The sequence below is a fragment of the Neltuma alba genome, unplaced genomic scaffold (genome assembly GCF_004799145.2).
Source record: "Neltuma alba isolate B1F8T4 unplaced genomic scaffold, ASM479914v2 tig00006333_pilon, whole genome shotgun sequence".
NCBI lineage: Eukaryota > Viridiplantae > Streptophyta > Magnoliopsida > Fabales > Fabaceae > Neltuma > Neltuma alba.
This window is the reverse complement of record NW_021634431.1, coordinates 11,839-33,807: the sequence shown is the minus strand read 5'-3', so window position 1 is coordinate 33,807 and position 21,969 is coordinate 11,839. Positions and strand designations below refer to the sequence as shown.

Below are 21,969 nucleotides of genomic sequence, written 5' to 3'. Positions count from 1 at the left end.
CTCCTTCCCTTCCTCTCTCAAATTATCCCCTCTTTCCTCCTTCCTCTCTGCCTTTCCGTCTGCTGATCTAAATCACTGTGCTCATAAAATATAAACAAGATCTCAACTCTCAAGCTCAATACTCAAACAGAACCAAGATAAAAACGAACGATATCCAAAAGTCTTGAGAAAACCAGAATGAAACAATTTCCAGAAGAGTTCAACAGTATGTGACTTTTAGATCTTCATTTCCAATTAGGGCTAGGTAGTCAATATCTAGTCTTAAAGAGTTACGTTATATCAGATAATGTTCCTGCCGTTTTGTGGTCTTCCATTAATACACTATCAGCGTTCCTGTAATCACCCGCGTACCGATGGCCAACATTACATTAGAATACAAGGCCGAAACCGATTAATGATTATAAAAAAAAATGCGAACACGTAAACCATGACGAGACTTCCTTAGTGAAGACCTCCGTCTCCAAAAAGGTTCTTGAATGGGCTTTTATATTCATCATTTCATATCGCAAACTCAACCACCAATCAATTTGGCACCCAATTCTTAAAATAATAAGTAAAGAAGCAACTCTATCAAAAGAATTGACTTCAAGTTCCCGTAGTCCTCCCCCTGAACACGCTCACATGTCATGCCTCCCATTTTAAAGAGACAAAGAAACTCACTAACCTTGGCCAAGGAAACCAACGCTTTCTCCTCAAGTTCTTCCACAGGAACCGTTTTCCGAGCAGCTTCCTGGCGTCTTGAATCCTCGTACTATAGGAATCAGGATATAAGAAGACTAAAAAGATGGAACCATTGAAGATTTGGAGTTGTAAATATTCATTAGGAAAGGGAATCCAATTTATTCTATTCCATTGACTATGTAATACTTTTACTTTTACAACCAGCTTCAAGAACTTAAATGTCGTGTATTCATCTCTCTCAGCGACCAGCCATGTGAAATTACCATTTGGATTTTATCAACGTAAGACCGTATTCTATTCTCAAATTGTCCATTATCTTGGCTCGCAAGATACTGCTGCAACATCAACGCCTCCTCCTCCTCCTGTACACACAAACAGAAATATAGATAAAAGAGAAGGATAATTAATTTCAAATAAATATGATATGCACTTCAAAATTTACATCCATTGCCGGAACCTCAGAAAAGAGGACCCCAGGTTCTCCCAGAAAGGAGGCTTTTTTTTTTTTTGGGGGGGGGGAGCACCTGCAAGAGTCTGGCCAACTCCTCGTCTGATTTCATCAATTCGGCATTCTGAATGCTTGATTCTGTCTGCTGTTTATGTTCGTCGATGGAAAGCAATCGCAGTTTATCGGAAATTGTGTTGAGATCCGAGTCACTTGCCACGAGGCGATCACCTTCACAGCCATAAATCTGTACCGAGAATTAATGAATTATCGATGAAAAAAAGAAAGCACAAAATTTCGCCAACTCTTGCGCACATAAGGACAAGTATAGGACAGAATAAATGAAGAAGAACTGAGACCTTTTGCTCATCGGGGGGAATAGAGGTGAGGGAGAAGAGCTGGATTTTGAAAACCTGCAGAAGATAAGGAAGTCGCGTTACAGGAGCAGCAGCGGAGGGAGAAAGAGGAAATTGTTTTAGGGAGAAACGCAGGCATACTTCGAAGCCATCGTCGGGATCGTATTCGACATCGTAGTTGGAGTCATTGTGAAGCACTTGAAGTTTTCGGGCCACCATGTTCTCCTTCTTCGATAATGCTGGTTTCGCAGCTCCGAAGCTGAAATGTCAGAGCTGTTGGAGGGAGGATGGTTCAGTGAGAGTTTGCTGTCAGCTGTTTTTCTTCCTTTCGATCCTTTTTTTCCAACCCCTTTTGGGGCAAAAAGAAGGGATGGTCATGGTCTTTGCAGGGCAACGGGAGAAACAGTGCCCACGGACTAGGGTACAAATTTACAATATTAGGTTGTTAATTCATGCTGAAGGGGTTTAAACATGTTAAAGGCATGATTAGGATAATATAATTAATACGCAAAATGTAAACTCTTCATTTCTTGTATTTTATATGAAAATAAGTCTCTTAAAAAATTTAATAATACAAGTCCCGTAAAAAATGATATTTCAAATTCATTTATGACAATTAAAATTGCACATTCATTATATTGACGTTCTTAGGGAAGGGGGCAAATGTTTTCAAAATTGCATATGATCTTTAGCCAATACATGATTTTAGCTTTGTCTGTAGTCTTTTTTTTCCCCCTTTTATTTTAGTTCTCCTTCTGTTTGAGTTTTTTTTTTTTAATTTAGGCACATATTTTTTTTTTACTGACAATAATTCTGTTTGAAACACTGTAAGTACTGAATGTTGATGTTTAAATAACACTTGACTTATAAAAGACTGGGAGATGAATCAAAAGTAGGGTTGTTCAGGGGACGAATCGGGACTGGGACAGGCCAGTCTCGATTTCGTCCGATGAACAGTAATAGAACAGAAAATATGTCCGGTGTCCCGGTGTCCCGGTCAATCCTAGTGTTGTCCTGATCTCGGTCGGGACAGGACTGGGACGTCCCGATATTTTTTTTAAAAATTTTTTTTAATAAAATTTGATTTTTTTAATTATAGTTTTTTAGGCTTAGGTTTTATAAAAACATCTTTTTATTTTTTTATTTGTTTGGACACTCTTAAATAAAAGCCCAAAATATTACATATAATAGTCATTAAAAACTTTAAACAAAAATTTTTAACACAATAAAAACTTGCTAAAAAGTCTAATTATCAATAATCTTAAATCATCAACAAATATAAAAGCTCTAAATAAATATATCTATACTTCCATACAATAATCTCAAATCTTAAAAAAATATGAAAAAAAATAATATTATATAAATAGGATAAAAAATTAAAAAAAAAGAATCGGGAGGGGATCGGGACGGACGACCCCGTCCCATGTCTTGTCCCGATTCCTTTTTTGTTCTATCTCAAAAAATTTCGCGATGGGTTCATTCCGTCCCAATAAAATTGGGACTGCAACGGACTGACTGGGACGGGTAGGCCTTAAAACCCCTAGTCAAAAGTGCCGAGGCCTATACTAGAGAATCGCGGATCACACACTGGGCTAGGCTTGCTAGCTAGCCGAATCTGATCACGAGTGCTTTTTTGTCTTTTCCCTTCTTTTTGCTGAAGAGTCTGATCATGAGTTTATATCTGGAACAAATTATGCTCCATTTGAACCAAAAAAAAAGAAAAAGATATGGTTTGTTGCTAGTCCAAAAAAAAAACAAGAAGAAGAAGATGTGATGTTGTTACCATACCCAAAAACACAGGGACATGGCTCGTTGATTTGAGTAATCTCCCTTGACAATAAAATTCAAGGCTTCAGCTTTATTATCCCAGACCGTGACTTTTCTACATGATTTAATTTAATTTAATATAACCATGTTTGCTTGGTGAAAAATCCCATCCTCTTTATGAACCCTTTATATGATCCAGAATAAAGTGTACTCCATCTCTAATTTATATTATCTGCTATCTTTAATATAAGGGTTAATTTTACTTTCAATTTGACCATAAATATAAAATCCCAACTCACTTTGTCTTTCATAATTATTTAATTTTTTTAAAAGTAGTTATTACATTGTACTAATTACACATGTTAAATATTTCATCAAATAGTAGTTTTAGTTAATACACATAATTAGTAATAATATTCTATAAAAGACAATACATATTTATTGTAATAACTAATTTAATTTTTTTTTAATCTTATCAAATTAATTAATTAGGTCTTGTATAATAACTGTTCTCACAAATGATTGGTCCACAATGAAACGTCTTCTCACTTGGCGCTGCATCTAATCATTTACGCGCCACGAGGCTAAGGATTAAGGAACTCACGCCGCTTCACGCGGGTAATTTTCTTCGGAAAGTTACTTTCCAAATTCATTGCCTCCTCTCTGTATTGGCACGCGTCGCGCGTGAGCAAATGTATCTGACCCCTATGAAAGAACGAAAACGAAAACTAAAAAACTGTGTAAATCCAAATCAAATTATAGTTTTAAAAATAATTTTATGGTCTATGAGATAAATATATAGAAGAATTTATCTCGATTTACGAAAAAGTACTTATGAGAAATATTTTTTAAAGCATCCAAACACCTCTTAAAACGGAAGCGGGTACGGATAAATTATGCGACGACCGGGATTTATGAAGAAGATCGCACATGGCTTCATCATGGATGCCAAAGTTCGGAAATAATGGTGACCCTGATGTTTGTCCTAACTAATTACAGACACTTTTTTTTTTTGGCATTATAGGAAGTTTATATAGCTATATATTATTCGCAGCTATAAGTCTGCAGCAGACAATAATGCAACTAATATTGATCATAAATTTCATTACATAAGCATTGATGGTCTTAATGATGAACTGATATCTGATGAAAAATTAGAGGAATGACAGTCTAATATAAGTTGTGTACTCTGTGCATATTAAAGGAATTAAGGCTTTGGTCAAAAAAAAAAAAAAAAAAAGGAATTAAGGCAGCATCGCGTACGTGCACTTAGCTTGTGGGGCGAGCCAATTTGGAGATTTTGGCGGGTGACATCTCCCATTACATGAAGATGAGCGGTCTTTCAAATAAATACTAGTTTACTAATTTAATTTCATTAAAAAATTAGTTAAATTAGTTATTTATAATAAATATGTATTGTCTTTCTTAAAATATTCTTGCTAACCAAGCATATTAGTTAGAATTACCATTATTAATATAAGGGCTACTTTAGAAAAAAAAAATGATAAACAAAATAAATTAGAGTCTTATATTTAAAATCAAAATAAAAGTCAAACGAACTCTTATATTCAGGACAGAAAGTAGTACTCCTCCGGTCCTAATTATAAGACCCAATTGACTTATTTGAGAAGATTAAGGAAGTAAGTTAAGTTGGTTATTTATAATAAATAAGTGTTGTCATTCATAAAATATCCTTGCTAATTAAGTATATGGCTAAACTATCATTATTAGAAGGGTTATCTTGGAAAAAAATACATAAATATAAGAGAGAAAATGGATTGGGTCTTATAATTAGGACCAAATAAAAAGTCAAATTGGGTCTTATAATAAGGACCGGAGGAGTATTATTTATATAGACTATACGGTTAAAGTACCCTGATTTTTTTAATAAAATAAAACTCCCACTAAAAGTTTTTGGGGACCCCTTTCTTTTTCTCTCTGGGCTATCGCCCATTTGAATGGGAATTGTATGAGATCTCATGTAGATTGATGTTCTTAGAGACTCTTTGCAAGGATCGATATCACCTGCCTATTAACCCAAAGATTGCCTGATAATTCAATAAGAAAAAGTACTGTTAGAATGAATAGTAAATTGGATAAGAAATTAGATAACTGAAATTCTATATCCAGAGAGTTAAACGGTTCAGATTTTGCGGAAAACAGAGTGTCAAGATAAACCAAGATTGTAGGATCTCAGCATATGCCTGACTTACAGCAAACTAGCAACGAAGCTGTGAGGACTCGTTTGTTGTGAATATTTTCTGGACAGGATTTACTCCTCCCTGTTGTTTTTGTTTCCTATCGGCTGAAATGATTTATTCCCTATTTTTCTCCAAAAAAATACCTCATTTATAAAACTCGCACCCTTAGTCCTTGTGCTGGATATGGTTTCTGTACATTCATTCACTTAGCTTCTCAGATTTAATTTTTCATGACTTTTTTCCTTTGCGTGGGGGAGGGGGCGGGTCTTTCCAATATCGATGCTCAAGGTACGTCATGTCAGTGTCTTTGATTAGCAAATTAAGTTCACTCATTAAAATTATATAAATCCAACAGACCAAAAGTAAGGTTTTTTTTTTTATTGATCGCGACAGCCTCTGTGTTTAGCTTTAGAGCTCAAATTTTAGATGAACTCTTGTTATGCTCCAAAAGTCCACCACGCCTCGCATCAAATCAAGCTAAAGCATGTTCGAGTAGAGTTTAACTTCAATTTTATATAATTACTGAGTCGGCGGGGTCCAGCTGTCCGGAGGAAGCTCAATTAGGTTGAACTTCAAAAGGCTCATGCTTAATTGGCTACGTGTTCTTAATTTATTGCAAAAGAGAAACCATCAAAACATCAACTCAACATCGAATTGCTTCATTCACTTTGTTCCCTTTTTTTTTTTTTCCTTTTTAAATTATTCGAAAACACGTACACAGAATACATCATTTCAGGTAATACCTAATTTGCTTGTACGGTACATAAAATTTAAGAAGACAGATTTAATACTATCTCCATTCATTAATTATAAGACCCTATTTATAGACTACAAATGAGATCTTATAATTAAGGGCGAAGGCAGTGTATGATACATGCTAATATTAGTAGATAAATTGAAGCATGGAATTAGAAGACTCGGAGACGTTTTATTATTAGTAGTGTGCTAATTAACTTGCTCTAAACTGTATATTAGAGATAAGGCGAAACGACACAGAGCTCAATAAAAAAGCCACACAAAAAAAAACAGTGAGTAAAAACTAAAAAGCGACAGGAACAGAGCCTAAAAAGAAAAGGTAAGTGTTGATGGTAAGGCTAACAGAGAAAATTTATGCTGACCCACTGCATAGCATATTCTTGTAATACTGCAAGTATGAGCAGGCTTTAGCCGTTGTGGTTGTGACCGGTAACATGGATGGAGGCCTATATAGCTAAAAAGGGTGCAAATTTAAAAATGGGCTGGTCCCCTGTATATATAAATATGCGCTTAAACATGTGTTGGATACTCCATTTGGGTCGATTCCAAGCTAGTTGATGCCTACCTTTCACATATACTACAACACGTACAGACAATAAGACATTAGAAGGAGAGATAGCTGGAGAGAGAGAAGTTAGAAATGTATGCAAGCCAAGCCATCAGTAGCCAAACACTGGATGGCTGCATGTGGTGGCGTGAGCGTGATGTTTTTAAATTCTTCCCGATCGCCGGGACCACTTCTCCACACTCTCTCCTTGTTTTACTTTAATTTCCATCTCTCTTCCTAACACACCCACCCATCCATCCTCTCGCCTGTCCATCCCGTGACTGATCGTTTTCTCTCACTGCATTTTTTTCCCACCCAGCCCCCTCTGAGCCTATCCCTCTCTCCATCTTGTGCAGTTCTCTTCTGTTATATATCCATACATATATGTAAAAGTAGGGTTGGGTTGAGTAGATGCTACAGCAAAGGCACGCGAACGCGAAAGAAAATTAAATAGGGAGAGAGGGACAGATGTTAATGTTGACACATGACACAGGACAAAAAAATATGACACGCAAAATCCCAAAACTGCCTGGCTCCTCCCCATTGATTGTATGTAGCTACCAGAGATGGTCCAAGTCTACCCTAATTTAACCAAAAAAAAAAAATTATGCAAAAAAGAGGGTCCAGAATAAAAGGAGGAAGGGTGGGTGGGGGACTGCCTGCGTCTGCTTCTATATATGCCTTTTGTTGGCTATATATGTTTTGTGCTCCCACCCCTCTTCCGTTTTCGCAGTGAGAAGGAGGAAGAGCCTGGAGAATACGGAGACGGAGGAAGGGGTAAGTATAAGGTGCGATAATCTCATGGTGCACCCTCTAGCAGTTGAAGCTGCCAGCATGATCTGAGCTCACCTTCTTATGTGGCGGGAACAGATCATGCGGCAGTTTCAGCTGTTGAATGGGAGCAGCGATCCCTGCCCTAGCTGATTCGCTTTCTCCGATCTGCTCACCACCTCCCTCAAACCCTAGAAAAAGGTCTGGTTTCTTCTTTTTCCACATTGATGCTTTTCTAAACAGTTCCTATTATTTCACGCACGCTTCGTTCCCTTACTTATCCATTGAAAAGTAAAGAAATCTAAATTTTGAGGTACAAATTAATCCTCAAGTGAGGGGAACGCGGTTTGGTCAAGCCTCGGGGGTGGTGCTTCTCAACTGTATTGGTGTACATGCTCGTCATATACTGTTTGTTTGCACTCCGGTGTAACACGCGCAAACACATGCCTTTCTTTTTTACTCTCTTGCAACTATTCTGATTCGTATATCTACATTCAGTTTTGCATTTCTTCTGTTCTTTTTGTGACTGATGAATCACAGCCCACTTCCAATTTCCAGATCTGGGCAATACTATTATATGTGCCCATCTAATAAACGGAATCGTTAAAGCTCATCAACACGCAGGCCTTCGTCTCCGGCATGCTTTGGGTAATTGAGTCCCTTTCCACAGATCCCATTAGTGAGCGCGGAATAAGCTTTGTGTGTTGCCTTTTAAATTATTTATTTTTGATGGAGTTATATATATAGGCATCATATAAAGCACAGTGTTAATAATTAATAACTAGTAAATGATATTATACACGAGCAGCGCATCATGCTGCAGATCTATTGCCCAACCCAGAGAGACTAGATGATGCAATGCATAGAATGCAATATACGGATTGCAAAGCTTAGACTTGGAGATATATACCTGATTTTTTATCCGTTGGAAGAATATAAAGGGACCGCGCGAGTCCTTCGTTTTTTGATGAAAGTAGAGTTCTCCAACTTTCTGCGGGCAGCGTGCCAGAAACTCCGGTTTCTTCAACTGATGAGGAGGCAGACGAGTTAATTATAAACTGAAATAGTGTTAGTAATTTTTGGCCCAAAAAACATAGAAATAGTGTTAGTAATTCTTTTTGTTTATCCATATTTCACATGGCGGAAACAAAGACACTGTGTATACATGCTGACCATTATATTTGACAGATGCATGAAATTTTGGACAAGACGCCGGATCAGGAGAAAAAAGGGAAGAAAGAAAAGAAGGGAGGAAATTTGAAAAAGAAAACCTCTGATTTTAGAGGTCTATATACTCGGGCCAAACCAAATTAAACTGGCCATATATATATATGTATGTGTATATGTCGTCTAGGTGGCATAACAGCAACCATATGCATAAAAAGAAAGCTTCTTTGACGCCGACAATATGCTTAATTATAGCAATGAATGATCATTTAGTTGGAATTTAATTTAATTGTTCACTTAAGCTTTCTCTTGGACAGGAGGGAAAATAGGGTAAAGAGAATGTGAGGAGGGAAACTTTAATCAGTAGAAGTTTCCCATTCAGGCCCTGCGTTTAACTGCTACATCACCGCCGGATGGTGCCTCGTAATTGGTAGTAGCATTAGGAGGTGCCACTGCCAGAAAAATGTACGAAGAAATAGAACAGCTAAGGTTGTTGTGTGGGAAGTGAATGTGATGATGATTAGCAGTGGTGGAAAGTGCTTCAATTTACAAGGCTGATTATGTGCCCCATGATCCAAGGATGCTCCACTTGCATCTCTAGCAGCTATCGCCTCCTTCTAACTGTATTAATTGATTTTCTTTTTAGTGTTGGAAGACAGCGGTAACTAACTTAATCTATATAGAAACGACACGCGCATGATTATATAAAATTTGTCATCAACTAAATTATAAAAGGGGAGCTTGTTTTAAAATTAGTATAACTTCATACCCAATACTACCTCTGATTCTTAATATAAGAGTTAGTTTGACTTTTAATTTAGTTCTAAACATAAGACCCCAATTCATTTTATCTTTCATATTTATTTATCTATTTTTTTAAAAAGATAGTTATTGTAGTAGTACACATGTTAAAAGTTCCATCAAATGATGGTTCTAACTAATACACATAATTAGTAAGGGTATTTTAGGAAAGACAACATTTATTTATTACAAATAATTAACTTAACTAATTTTTTTAATCTACTCAAATTAGTCAACTAGCTTTTATATTAGAAACAAGTACATTGGTGCATTGGGTATGATAAAAGAAATAGTTTAGAGGAGATAAAAAGAAATTATAGAAATATATACAACACGCCCATTAACTATCAGAGAGGTAGAGGGATAGGTACACATGAATTTCACTTTCATAATTTACAGTGTTAATTAATAATAGTTATTCTTATAGTATTCGAACATAAATTCTGCAAGGACGCATACAAAAATATCTGAATAAAAAAAATTATACAGAACTCAACAAAACGACTGAAAATTTTTAAAATAAGAAGCCTCTAAATCTAGCCAAAATAATATTATTTATATTTGGCAGATAATATGACCTTTAATTTTTACCATCTTTATTATATCCCAGTTTAGGAAAAAAGCTCAGATAATTAACTCTATACACTTAACATGCTTATTTTCAATTAGTATTTGAATTTAGTTAAATAGCGTAATATTGACTATGATGCGAATGATGCAGAGAGCGTACGATTGTCTATAATTTATATCCTGACATTTCATAAATTTTATAGAAGCTAGATCCGTGTTATCGTAACATATTGATATTGGTTCGATATTGTTATAAATATAATAATATCTTTGTAGATGTCTATACATCTCCCTTTATCTTCTATATCTTTTATAATCTCTAATATCTCCTACTATCTCTATATCATACAATTATCTCATATTATCGTAATCTGTAGATTCTATCAAAGATGTAAAGCTGTGCCTATAAATAGAGGCCATGTATAATGTATTGTGTATTCTTGAATTGAATGAGAAAAACTCTCTCTTATCAATCCTCTCTTCCTTTGTATGATTCTTCTCTATTCTTCTTTATTCATAACACGTTATCAGCACGAAGCTCTGACCAAGGTATGTATGATATACCTTTCTATTCCAGCATAATTTTAGAGCATTGTCTATGTTATTTTTCTTGAGTATCTCTTGCTTTGTTCAAATAAAAATATCTCGAGCATCACATATATGGTGTTTCAGAGTATTCGTATTCGTATTCAATTTATCTAGGATAATCTAAGCCATTACATGGAATTAAAAAAAAAATTATCTACCGTTGTTTTAAACATCTGGTTCTATGGCTATGATTGGAGACTTTTTTTCCCCTCTATTTCTTATTGACCTGATGTCACTATTTCGATGGAACCCGAAGTTCCAATGGATACTAGCAGTATCTTAAAAGAGTTACTATCTAAAGTTAAATGGCCAAAAGCCATATAGTTCTAAGTTCTTATCTCATTGAGATTAAATGGCTAGAAGCCATATAACTCTGATTTTACATTCTTTTCAAATTAAATGGCTAAAAGCCATATAATTTTGATTTTCTATATTATAACCAAAAGCTATACAACTTTGAGTTTTTATCTTATGGCTAGAAGCCATATATATATATATATGGTTAATTCTCTATTTTTTTTAAATGACTTGAAGTCATATATATTTGATATTTTATCTTATTAAATAACTAGAAGTATTTACGTATAAATTTTCTATCTTATGGCTAGAAGCCATATATATTTGATTACTGTTATCTTATTAAATGGCTAGAAGCCATGTAATTTGAATTTTCTATTTTATGGCTAGAAGCCATATATATATAATTTTGTTTTATCTTATTAAATGGCTAGTTGCCACATAAATTTGATTTTATATCTTACGGCCAGAAGCCATAAATAGTTGAATTTTTTTTACCTCATTAAAAGGCTAGAAGCCATATAATTTGTATTTTCTATTTTATGGCCAGAAACCATATATATTTAATTTTTTTATTATTTATATATATTATATTGAATTTTCTATTTTATAGCCAGAAGTCAATTATATATATTTAATTTTTCTATATCTTCTTAAATGGTTCGCATTCATATAATTTTGATTTTCTATCTTATGACAAGAAGTCATAAATATTTAATTTTGTTATTAATTGGCTTGAAGCCATATAACATCAAAGTTTTATCTTATAGTCAGAAACCATATATCTTTAATTTTTTTTATTTTGAAATTAAATAGCTAGATATCATGTATTTTTATTTTCTTTATTAAATGGCTTAAAGCCATATAGTTTTGATTATGAGAAGGATCATTATATGGTTTGTTTATAAAAGAAAAATTATGATAATTAGAATTATAAATAATGTAACCCCAGAAAACTAATGACTATATAGTGAAGGATGTATTGGTAAAAGAATTTATCTTTTTTTTATGTTACATTTAATTAATTTGAAATTCAAGTTTTATTTTTATTTTATTCTCATATATTTTTGACATTCAATTTGATATTTATTAATATTATAATTTTGTTATTACTAAATGGCCAGCAGCCATTACACTCATGTTATTGAATGACATGAAAATAATAACTTATGATGTTTTTAAAGCCCTGAAGGCTTATGGTTTAAATATTAAGTGACACAAATGATCTTTAAAAATATATATAATTTTCAATATAGAGTCTTGAAAACTAATGACTTATAAATAGTCCTGAAGGCTTATGGTTCAAATCTTCCTAACATTATCCAAGGGGGAGTGTTATGAATATAATAATATCTTTGTGGATGTCCATATATTTCCCTTTATCTCCTATAAACTCTAATATCTCTCACTATCTCTATATCATACAATTATCTCATATTATCATGTAATCTGTAGATTCTATCAAAGATGTAAAGCTGTACCTATAAATAGAAGCCATGTATAATGTATTGTGTACTCTTGAATGGAATGAGAAAAACTCTCTCTTATCAATCCTTTCTTTCTTTGTATGATTCTTCTCTATTCTTCTTTATTCATAACAGATATATAATTATTTATTTTAGCCAATTTGATGTTATTGTGCAGAATTGGAATGAGCCATGGTGCCCGTGCTCCCAGGTCACAACTTCCAAAAATATATAGAGCAGTTAATTGTTAGCTTTTTATATTTCACATTAAATAAAATATTGACTTTTTTATAACTAAATATCGACCGCGCGAACCAACTAATTTAATGTATTATGCCGAGTGTGAAGAATAACCCATATTGCTGCAGGTCGGTGTTCGTTCCTATAAATTTTATCAACACATTAAAATAGTGAAACTGGTAAAAATATGATATGCTCTTCATGTCTTAAACATAAGACCCTTATACACACTTGTATAAAAGTTTTATATTTAAAACCGGAGAAGTAGTTTGATAATGATGACCTCCATCGAGAGGATATACATGGACGCATGCAGTTAAAAAAAAATATTTTAAAATTTTTTCATATTTTTACTTTGAGTGCCGTGTGTAACTCATGTGTTTAAATTTAAACTTTATGTCTACTTTCACGCCAAAAATACCCAACCTTGATTAATTTCCCTTGTTTAATTCTTCCGTATAAAATAACGTTGTTAACTGACGATAATGACTTGTAACTGCTTTTCTTAATTAGATCGCGAGTCAATGCTTTACATAAGACCTGCAATATAATGAGTTATGTTATTATTTTTATTTACTCCCTAAGTTTTACGTTGTAGGCATCTAAATGTAATATTACGCACGATCTTGCCTGGCGACAAGGTGCCTAAAAGTGACGCGTCTTTGAAACACCCCCCGCCCCAAAACCAAAAAAAAAGGAAAAAAAAAAAAAAGAGGTCAAATATATTGGACAGTCTTGGTTCCTAACGTTGTCTCGCCGGGCAAAAATTCAAGAACAACAAAAACAGAGTCTTGTACGGTATTTCATCTTTGGTGTTGATATTCATACTATTGCTTATGATTAGAAGCACCTTATTTTTTCAAACTCCATATAATATTTCTTACCTCTACAATCTACATACAAGTCACGTTTAAGAAAATTAATTAAATGTTCAAAATATAAATCTCCTCACAAAGGCTGTGCAGTTTTTTTTTGTTTTGGAAAAAAAATATTGCCCCTCATTACATGATCGAAAGAGTTGTGGTGGATAAAAGGGTAAAGAGAAATGTAAGTGTAGGTGATATATTGAGTTAAATATTGGTAATTATTGAAAATATCAAGTAATTTTAACAGAGTTCATTGATGAGATGTATAATAGAATTAAGTGAGCTCCATAGAGGGAATGATGGGGGATAATGAAATTGGAGTTCCTATTAAAGGGAAAGAATTAAATAAAACAAAAGATGTACGAATTATACTTTTTGTCGAAATACACACAACGCGGAGGATAGATGTAACGACATGATGCTTTTAATCACAGCCGAGGCAGCGTAATGAAGACTTGATTGATATAAATAATTAAACAGCCAGCATCATCCTCACAAACTCTTGGTAATCCACCAGGCCATCGCCGTCCAAATCAGCCACTCTGATCATCTGCTCAAGTTCCTCCTCCGTCACCCTCTCTCCCACAGTTATCATAACATGCCTCAGCTGTAAATGCACGCACAAGTTTTCTCCAAATTAAAACAAATGGTCAAGTGATGGCCAGAGCAGAGTGAATTAATATTATATATATATATGTACCTCGGAGGGGGATATGTAACCATCCTGATCTTTGTCGAACGCCTTGAAAGCTTCTTGGAATTCCTCTTCTGCTTCGGCTTCGGCTTCCTTCATGTTTCAAACACGCAGCCACGTGCATATTATATTTACACATCCTGAGATGTTCCATAATAGCCAGGGATATAATGTATATGTGTTTGTGATGTATACCTTGGTTTTGGTGGCCATGAGATTCAAGAACTCTCCAAACTCAATGGTTCCGTTGCCATCTGCATCCACTTGGCTGATCATAAATTGCAACTCTTCCTGGGTAGGATGTTGATCCAATGATCTGATGGCACTGCCTAATTCTTCCATGGTTATACAGCCTTTTTCATGAACAGCAAGAAAACAGAGGTTGAAGAACGTGATATGCATATAGTTGTGTGTGTGTGTGGAAATGGAAGCGTTGGGAGCAGAAGTACAGATAGTTAGATAGATAGATAGATACCATCCCCATCTTTGTCAAAAAGACGGAAGGCTTCCAGAAACTCAGCAATCTGCTCTTCACTCAGAGCGTCCTTCATGCTATGAAAGTACGAATGAATGGCAAGTGAGAAAGGAAACAGAACATGGGCGTCCACTTCATGCCATGAGAAAGGAAAGGAGATTCCAATTATATATATATGGGCGTGCGTCCTGTTCCTGCGTGGGAAATTGCCTGCTAAGAGGTTGCCCATTTGACCGGCTACCATAATATTATATTATAATACAATTCATATGCAAGCATCTCGGTCTTTTCCGTCCGTCTCACTCTCATCCCCTTGTGCGGAGCGAAACTTCAATTTTTCGTTTACTTATTGTTTTAGTCTCCTCCCTTGGTGGACCTTGTTTCATTTAAACATAAATCGCAACAATAACAGAAGTCTTCATCTATTTGACAAATTCAGCATCTGTATGAACACAGGAATTTCGATGATTATTATTAATAATTACATACAGTGTATTGGCGAGGCCACGTGCTGCTTGTTGACCAGACTAGCCGCTTGTATATTGTACTGTAGCCCAGCATTTGGGATTGATTATCAATACGCGCTGTCAGACGCCGTAATTGAAGCGATGCTAATTGATTTCTCCCTTCCAATGAGAGCGGTTTTCATGAATCGGGAAAATACCTGCGAGCTCAACGCCTCCCAAAACATCAACGTTTCTCTTTTGTGATTCTGATTTGTGGGTCATCATCAGAATGTAACCTTGCTTGAGATTCAAACTTCATCATATTCAAATCGAGTGCAAAATAGAAGAAATGTCACGCTATTGCGTTTGGAAAATTGTGACGACTCCTCAACTTGCTAGACCAAGCAAGCATATGCGTGGAAGACCTTTTCTCCTCTCCAAGCCTCACAAGGCCACATTAACATAGCTCTGATTTAATCTTAACATAAAAGTGTCTCTTTGCCGACAAAACCAACGTACATGAATTAATAAAGAATTCTGGTTCAAAGGAACATCTGTACTCCAGAATTGAAGCACCGTAGCGGGAGAAGTCATGGGTTCTATTCGGCATTTCTTCACCGAGATGCTGTTTAAATAAACATGTTCTGCTTTACCAAATATTTCTTCTTGTCGGTGGCGTCATTTTTGAATTCGAGGCGGTTACTAGTTTAGCTTGTTCATTTCTGCTGACCATGCCCCCCATGAAAAGATTTTATTTCGTCATCTCTATCTCCCACCCTCCTCCCCCCCAAAAAAAGGAGAATGCATGATTCTCAACCAGCCCGATATGTTATAATTAGTTAATAGTTGATTGATTGATAACAATTTTAGGATGACAGGGTCTAACGGAGGAAAACAATCGGCGAGATTCCCCCCGGAGGGTGGAAGAAGATGAAGAAGAGGAAGAGAGAGTTTGGGCATAAAGGCTGGGAAGGCCAAGGATTGGTATCGCAAACCCGGGAAGCAAAGGAGGTCCGTTCCGTCATGGGGTGACCACACCACGCACTGAAGATGATTCTAGGAAGTAGGAACCCGAAACAATAAGATTCCCTGATGCCCCTGGGACCCACCATGCTTACGTCAGGCCACAAGGTAATGGCCCTCGGCCGTCCGTCCCCTTAGATCCCAAAGCAAATCCTCGCCACCCATGCTATCATATTCCCATATTGTTCCCAGTGCGTCCACAGGTTCATTTTTTTCCGGGAACAAAAAGGGCGAAGAAAGCAGGCAAGCAGACAGCTCTACTGTAAGCCTCCAACAAAGTCTGCCGGTCATCCCCAGAGATTTCTTCATGGTGTAGAAGTCAATCTTAGAAACCCGTTTAAAATAGTTTATAAATAATATTTTAATAATAATTTATAAAATATGAAGTAAATATGTAACAGAAGTTTTACCTCAATTTACATAACACATACTCCTAGATAATTTTAGGACCCATTTAAAATGACTTGTAAGCAGTTTTTTAATTATAATTTACAGAATGAGATAAATATGTAAAAAGAGTTTTGTCTTGACTTGCGTAAAATATGCTTATTAAACATGATGGCAAACAGGCCCTCAAACGCTAATACAATCAGGGCATTCTTATTTAACCAGTAAAATAACTTACATCTCAGTAGAAACCCCCTGAGCAGCAACTAGTGGCTTAACCAATCATAAAACACAACAAAAACATTAAAGCTCCCCGTCTACACATCACACACACAGACAGCAAATCACATTGCTAATAAGCCTAAATCACGGACCTCTATGATATATCAATATAGGAGTCTGCTCCTACATTAAACATTCGGGAGAGTAATTTATTCTTTGCCGTCTGCTGCCCGGAGAGCGCCTAGTTGAACAGGGGCTTGGGTCTGCACCACTTTGGATGACCCATAAACTGACGTATCAGTGCCTTGAGCCTTCTCTTTCTCAATCTGTTCCTTAATCCAGAAGTATGTAATTCTGAGCCCATCCTGCGATCAGATTTGAGATACTGTGAGTGTGCAGAACTCAATTTGAGGATCAAAATTGACAGAAAAAACCGAAAGGAGGTGACATTTGAAATAATTTAATTGGAAGGTCACCTTTAACTTCATAGTCGGAGCCCATCCAAGTTTCTCTTTAATCAGCGTGTTGTCGGAGTTACGGCCACGAACACCCTCTGGCCCAGGAATGTGATGTATAGGAATATTCTTGTTCTCAAAGCCAAGAACAATCTCAGCCATCTCATTCATGCTGACCATCTCATCACTTCCAATGTTCACCGGCTCCCGAAAGTCTGATTTTGTTAATCTAAATTCCAAAGTAGCCCAAAGAAAAAGAGCTGAGCCAAAAAAATACATATGAAATGTATTGACACATGCTTGCTAAAAACTATACATTCCTCTGATCTTTAATATAAAACATAATAACTACTTATGGTCCTAAATATAAAACCCCATTTGTAGTTTACAAACGAGGTCTTATATTTAGGACCAAATGTAGTAATTAATTTGAGCAGATTAAGAATATTAATTAAATTAGTTAATATGATATATTTCTTCTAAAACACCCTAATTATCTTCTTTAATTCTCCTCTCTCCCCTACTTGCTTATCGTTAAGAAAATATTAATAGGGTTAATTTGGAAAAAATTAATAAATATGTAAAATAAGTCTTACATGTAGGATTAACATCAACCCTTAAATTAGGTCATATATTAAGAACTAGAAAAGTACTAGTTATCTTGTCCTTAATTGATCAATTCAAACACCTCACTTTTCAAAAGGTAGAATATCCTCCTGTGTCCCTTCAGTTCAATAGCTGTTGACTGATCTAATCACGTCAAGTTTATTTTAAAATGCCCCAATTTTGAAACCCGCTAATCATCTTTCTTTTGAAAAATTGATATAATCACACACACACCCCCGTGAAGATGGATATGCAGATAAGGATTAATCAGCAGGGATTTACCTAAGTACACCTTCGACACACTCATCTATGAAGGTGAAAGATCGTGTTTGACATCCATCCCCCCACATCTCAAATTTATCAGTGGAAGTGATTGCCTTACGACAAAAGGCAGCAGGAGCCTTCTCCCTCCCACCTGTATGCATAGCAACAAAGAAACAAATTTAAAAATTGAAGGGTTACAAAATCAAACAAGTCCAACGACATATTCATGAATGAGACCAAAGCAAAAAAAATATGCAATTTGGTTCGGGGCACACCCTTCCATGTCCCAAAGGGACCATAAATGTTGTGGAACCGGCCAACACGACACTCAATTCCAAAATCCTTGTTATAGTGCTTGCATAATTCCTCTGTTGCAAGCTTCTCTAGCCCATATGCATCTTGCGGCTAAACCCAATAAAATAATTAAACACATAATGAACAACCTTCATATGCAACAGAAGAACCATCCCAATCAAAAATTGAAATATCACCAACGGACCTCAGCTGGCCAAGCATCAGACTCCTTCAAGCTCACATTAGTTTCCAGCTGTTTAAACTCAGGGTAGATACAAGCACTCGAGGCATAAAAAAACCTGGGGCAGAAAAGTGTTTCATGTACACCCCATATATCAAAGTTAACACCATGACATATTTGTTATTCAGTAATTGTCCAAATAGATATATTCAAGTGCCTGTACATGGGACCACTAACCTCTTAACTTTGTTAATCCTGGCTGCCTCAAGCATGTTGAAACTAATCATTGTGTTGTTGTACATAATGACAGAGTGGTTGGACTGGATAAAGCCCATCCCACCCATATCAGCAGCAAGGTTGAAAACGTGGTCAACTCCCTCAGTCACCTTGAGACAGTTATCCATAACCCTCAGATCAACTAGATGGAATTCGTGGCAGAACATTTCTTCAGTCATGTGCTCATTTTTCTTCCAGTCAGAAGCAATAATATAATGCCCCTCGGTCTTCAAGCGCCTTGCTATGTGGGAGGCAATAAAACCACCAGCTCCGGTGATGGAAATTCGAAGCTTTTCTGATGGCCAGTAAGGTTCTCTCTCAAGGTTGTCATAGGTGTATTCACCATACTCAGTTCTTCCGGCACCTCCCATTCTGCAGCGCTTGAATAGGTCAGATGAGCAGAACTTGTTGACAATTAGCTTGAAATCATGGGCTCAAATGATAATATTGAGAAGCAGACACAAGGGAAGATGAAATCCACATTTCATAAATAATTGAACTTCTTAATTAAAAAGGGGAGGGGAAGGGAAAGAACCTCCTAAGGCAAGTCGGCAAAAGTCCAAAAGACACAAGAACTTTAAATACAGAATTGCAGGAGAAACATACATCACATGCCTACATGAAAGATAATAACGGAATGCAACTATACAAGGCTGGCACATTTAAACGGTCAACTAATTTTAGGTGGCGAAGTTTTCGTAAAAATGAAAAGCATGCACCCGAAATCAGTTTCCGCGGCGGAAAGGAAAAGATCAAAAATTGAAGACCCTTTGTTTCGTCTTCCTAGACTGCGGGGGCATAATGAAGAATACAATTGCGAGTGGCGCGCCCCCGCGGCACGAATGGTATGCAACAGAATGAAGAAGATCTGTATCTAGACACACAAGAGGCACTATGAATAGGGAAGAGAAACCGAGGAACAGTTAAGCCCTAAATTAGGAGAATGGTGGCATGACAGGAACCGCAAAAGATGGCTCAAAATCACAACAATAAGTGAGGGGAAAGAAACAAATTGAGAGGTGAAGCACAAAATGAATTATGGCGCGCACCTGTAAAGAGCAGAATCGAGGAGTCGGATGACAAGTGGGATGAAGAAGAAGATGATTTTAAAACTATGAGTGGCCCTGCCATATATAGAGTGGAAACGCAGACCAAGTGAGGAAAGCCACCCATTACTTTTCCCTTACTGCATAATAATTAGTTCGGAGTGGGGCAGAGGGGAAGAGGAAGGGCGGATTTCGCTCTTCCTTGAAAAGGAACACGTTGCAATATGGCTTGAGAAATAATAATGATAAATAAACATTAAACAGATCATACAAACTAATTGCAGAGGAGGCTGAAGGGAAATTACCAGGAAATTGCTTAGATTTGTAGGCAGCGCTCAATTCCAATTCCCAAAGAGTTTGTATGATTATGGGGTGTTTCCGCAGCCAGCTGACTACGCCTGACTGCTGAGGCATGGGGTTCATTACATTTCATTGAGCGTGGAACAAGTCCAAAGCCCCAAAATTAAGAGCGGCCAGCAGAATTATTGATCCACTTTAGTGGGCCCAACTCAGGAAGCAAGGAAGAAACCAGGACAAGTTAATATTCTGCTAAGTTTGCGGTGCCAAACATATACCAGTTTTTATTCTCATCTACTTAATTAATTTCATTGATAAAAAAATTATTAAATTTGTTATTTGTAATAAATATAAATTGATTTTTTAAAGTATTTTTTAAATTTGATTTCTTGAAATATCCTATTAATCATGACTATCCTGGAATTAATACCCTCTTAATAATATATAAGAAGGTGAATTGAGATTTTATATTTAACATTAAATATAATTCTTAAACTAATTTTTATATTACATACCAGAAATACTAATTGATTGATGTTTTACGCAGCCTCTTTGTAATTTATTAATATAAGATAAAAGCAAGGACGAGCAAGCCAGCCGCAATAATTGCATTCGTGGCCGCCCAGGGAAGACTCTGGCTTGGCTGCTTCATTTGATCAGAGGCCACAACGCTCGACCATTCTTCCCTCTCATCCCTGTCCCCATTGTCATTCCTCATCGGCCTCCCCAGATGCGTCTTCCCTCCAAATCGCATACTCTCTTTTCGGCCACCCACCCAGCTAAACATTCCTTTGCTTCTAAACTAATTCTCAGTTACAAGTGATTTGTTTTTCCTTTCTGTTTACAGCACGCATCAGAACATTCAGGAGTGACGTGAATTAAGGTAGGCATATTAAACATAGTCCAGGAAGAAATCAACCTAATTCAGTTTAAACTCAATAATTGTAGGTGTTGGCTGGAGGAAGCAGCGGCGAAGATCCTCCCCAGCTGCAAATTGCAAAGAGACTTTTTGCTGTGTCTTTCCATGCTCTGAATCACTTGCGTAGTCAACTTGGTTTGTGCACTGTGCATGTAACCAAATTGTCAGAGGTTCGACTTGAAGATCAATCCATCAATAGGCCTGTCATGGCTGCTAAGATTGTGATTTTCTTAGTGGTATTTGTGCATCATAAGCCTATTTAGTTTATCCAACAAGTACTTTAAAAAATATTTTTATTTAAATCGAGATAATTTTTTATATATTTACTTTATATACTGTAAAATTATTTTAAAAATTATGATTTGGTTTTTACCCAAATATACATTATCAATCAAACCTAAACAAATCTATACATGCCACGATCACTTGTAAATTCAAAATTGTGATTATATCACAAGTTACCTAATACTGATGATATCAGCTTCCATATTATTATGCGTCAAATCATCAATCAGACTAATGGGGTTGCTGAGTTTAGTCAAGATAGCAGGTGTGAGAAGATCAAGGCATTGTTTTGTTTGAAGAAAATAATCTTACTACGATGAGAGTGAAAACAAAAATAGAATGAAATGAAAATTAATACTATTACTTAAAAAACTAATTTTGATACAAATATAAATAAGAAAAAAGCAAAACAAAAAATGTATTGCAAAGTGATATTTAAAAATTAATATTCATTTGCTTTTAAATATAAGATTCATTTTATAATATAAATTATATTATAAAATGAATTTAACATTCGGGATCAAAAGACAGAATGCAAAATGACAAGAAGGAGAAAATTTAAAAGCCTAAAACCACTCCC

At 35.8% G+C, this 21,969-nt stretch overlaps 3 protein-coding genes and 1 long non-coding RNA gene across 7 annotated transcripts; 1 reads left to right on the top strand and 3 right to left on the bottom strand.

Annotated features, from left to right (window-relative positions):
• Positions 1–514: 514 nt before the first annotated feature.
• On the bottom strand, positions 515–21,947 carry LOC114750134 (peptide-N(4)-(N-acetyl-beta-glucosaminyl)asparagine amidase). 2 transcript variants are annotated; one of them, XM_028938676.1, is made up of 6 exons: positions 21,934–21,947; positions 1,624–1,803; positions 1,486–1,539; positions 1,206–1,373; positions 945–1,043; positions 525–751 (listed from the first exon to the last, which is right to left on the bottom strand). In XM_028938676.1, the coding sequence occupies exons 2-6, from the start codon at positions 1,699–1,701 to the stop codon at positions 542–544; spliced, it is 609 nt and encodes a 202-aa protein (XP_028794509.1). In that variant the 5' UTR covers positions 1,702–1,803; positions 21,934–21,947; the 3' UTR covers positions 525–541. The 2 variants fall into 2 exon arrangements, with proteins under 2 accessions (XP_028794510.1, XP_028794509.1); XM_028938677.1 differs by lacking the exon at positions 21,934–21,947 and having other exon boundaries at positions 515–751; positions 945–1,040; positions 1,624–1,826.
• On the top strand, positions 7,117–9,446 carry LOC114750136 (uncharacterized). Its single transcript, XR_003740623.1, has 2 exons — positions 7,117–7,725; positions 8,713–9,446. It is a non-coding gene; the product is annotated as an uncharacterized LOC114750136 (long non-coding RNA).
• Positions 13,719–14,842, bottom strand: LOC114750133 (calmodulin-like). 2 transcript variants are annotated; one of them, XM_028938675.1, is made up of 4 exons: positions 14,675–14,842; positions 14,409–14,618; positions 14,220–14,306; positions 13,719–14,126 (listed from the first exon to the last, which is right to left on the bottom strand). In XM_028938675.1, the coding sequence occupies exons 1-4, from the start codon at positions 14,762–14,764 to the stop codon at positions 13,992–13,994; spliced, it is 522 nt and encodes a 173-aa protein (XP_028794508.1). In that variant the 5' UTR covers positions 14,765–14,842; the 3' UTR covers positions 13,719–13,991. The 2 variants fall into 2 exon arrangements, with proteins under 2 accessions (XP_028794508.1, XP_028794507.1); XM_028938674.1 differs by having other exon boundaries at positions 14,409–14,566; positions 14,689–14,838.
• On the bottom strand, positions 16,666–20,297 carry LOC114750132 (GDP-mannose 3,5-epimerase 2). 2 transcript variants are annotated; one of them, XM_028938673.1, is made up of 7 exons: positions 20,194–20,297; positions 18,804–19,214; positions 18,591–18,684; positions 18,367–18,496; positions 18,110–18,242; positions 17,243–17,450; positions 16,666–17,131 (listed from the first exon to the last, which is right to left on the bottom strand). In XM_028938673.1, the coding sequence occupies exons 2-7, from the start codon at positions 19,211–19,213 to the stop codon at positions 16,976–16,978; spliced, it is 1,131 nt and encodes a 376-aa protein (XP_028794506.1). In that variant the 5' UTR covers position 19,214; positions 20,194–20,297; the 3' UTR covers positions 16,666–16,975. The 2 variants fall into 2 exon arrangements, with proteins under 2 accessions (XP_028794506.1, XP_028794505.1); XM_028938672.1 differs by lacking the exon at positions 20,194–20,297 and adding an exon at positions 19,892–19,904 and having other exon boundaries at positions 16,855–17,131.
• Positions 21,948–21,969: the final 22 nt, after the last annotated feature.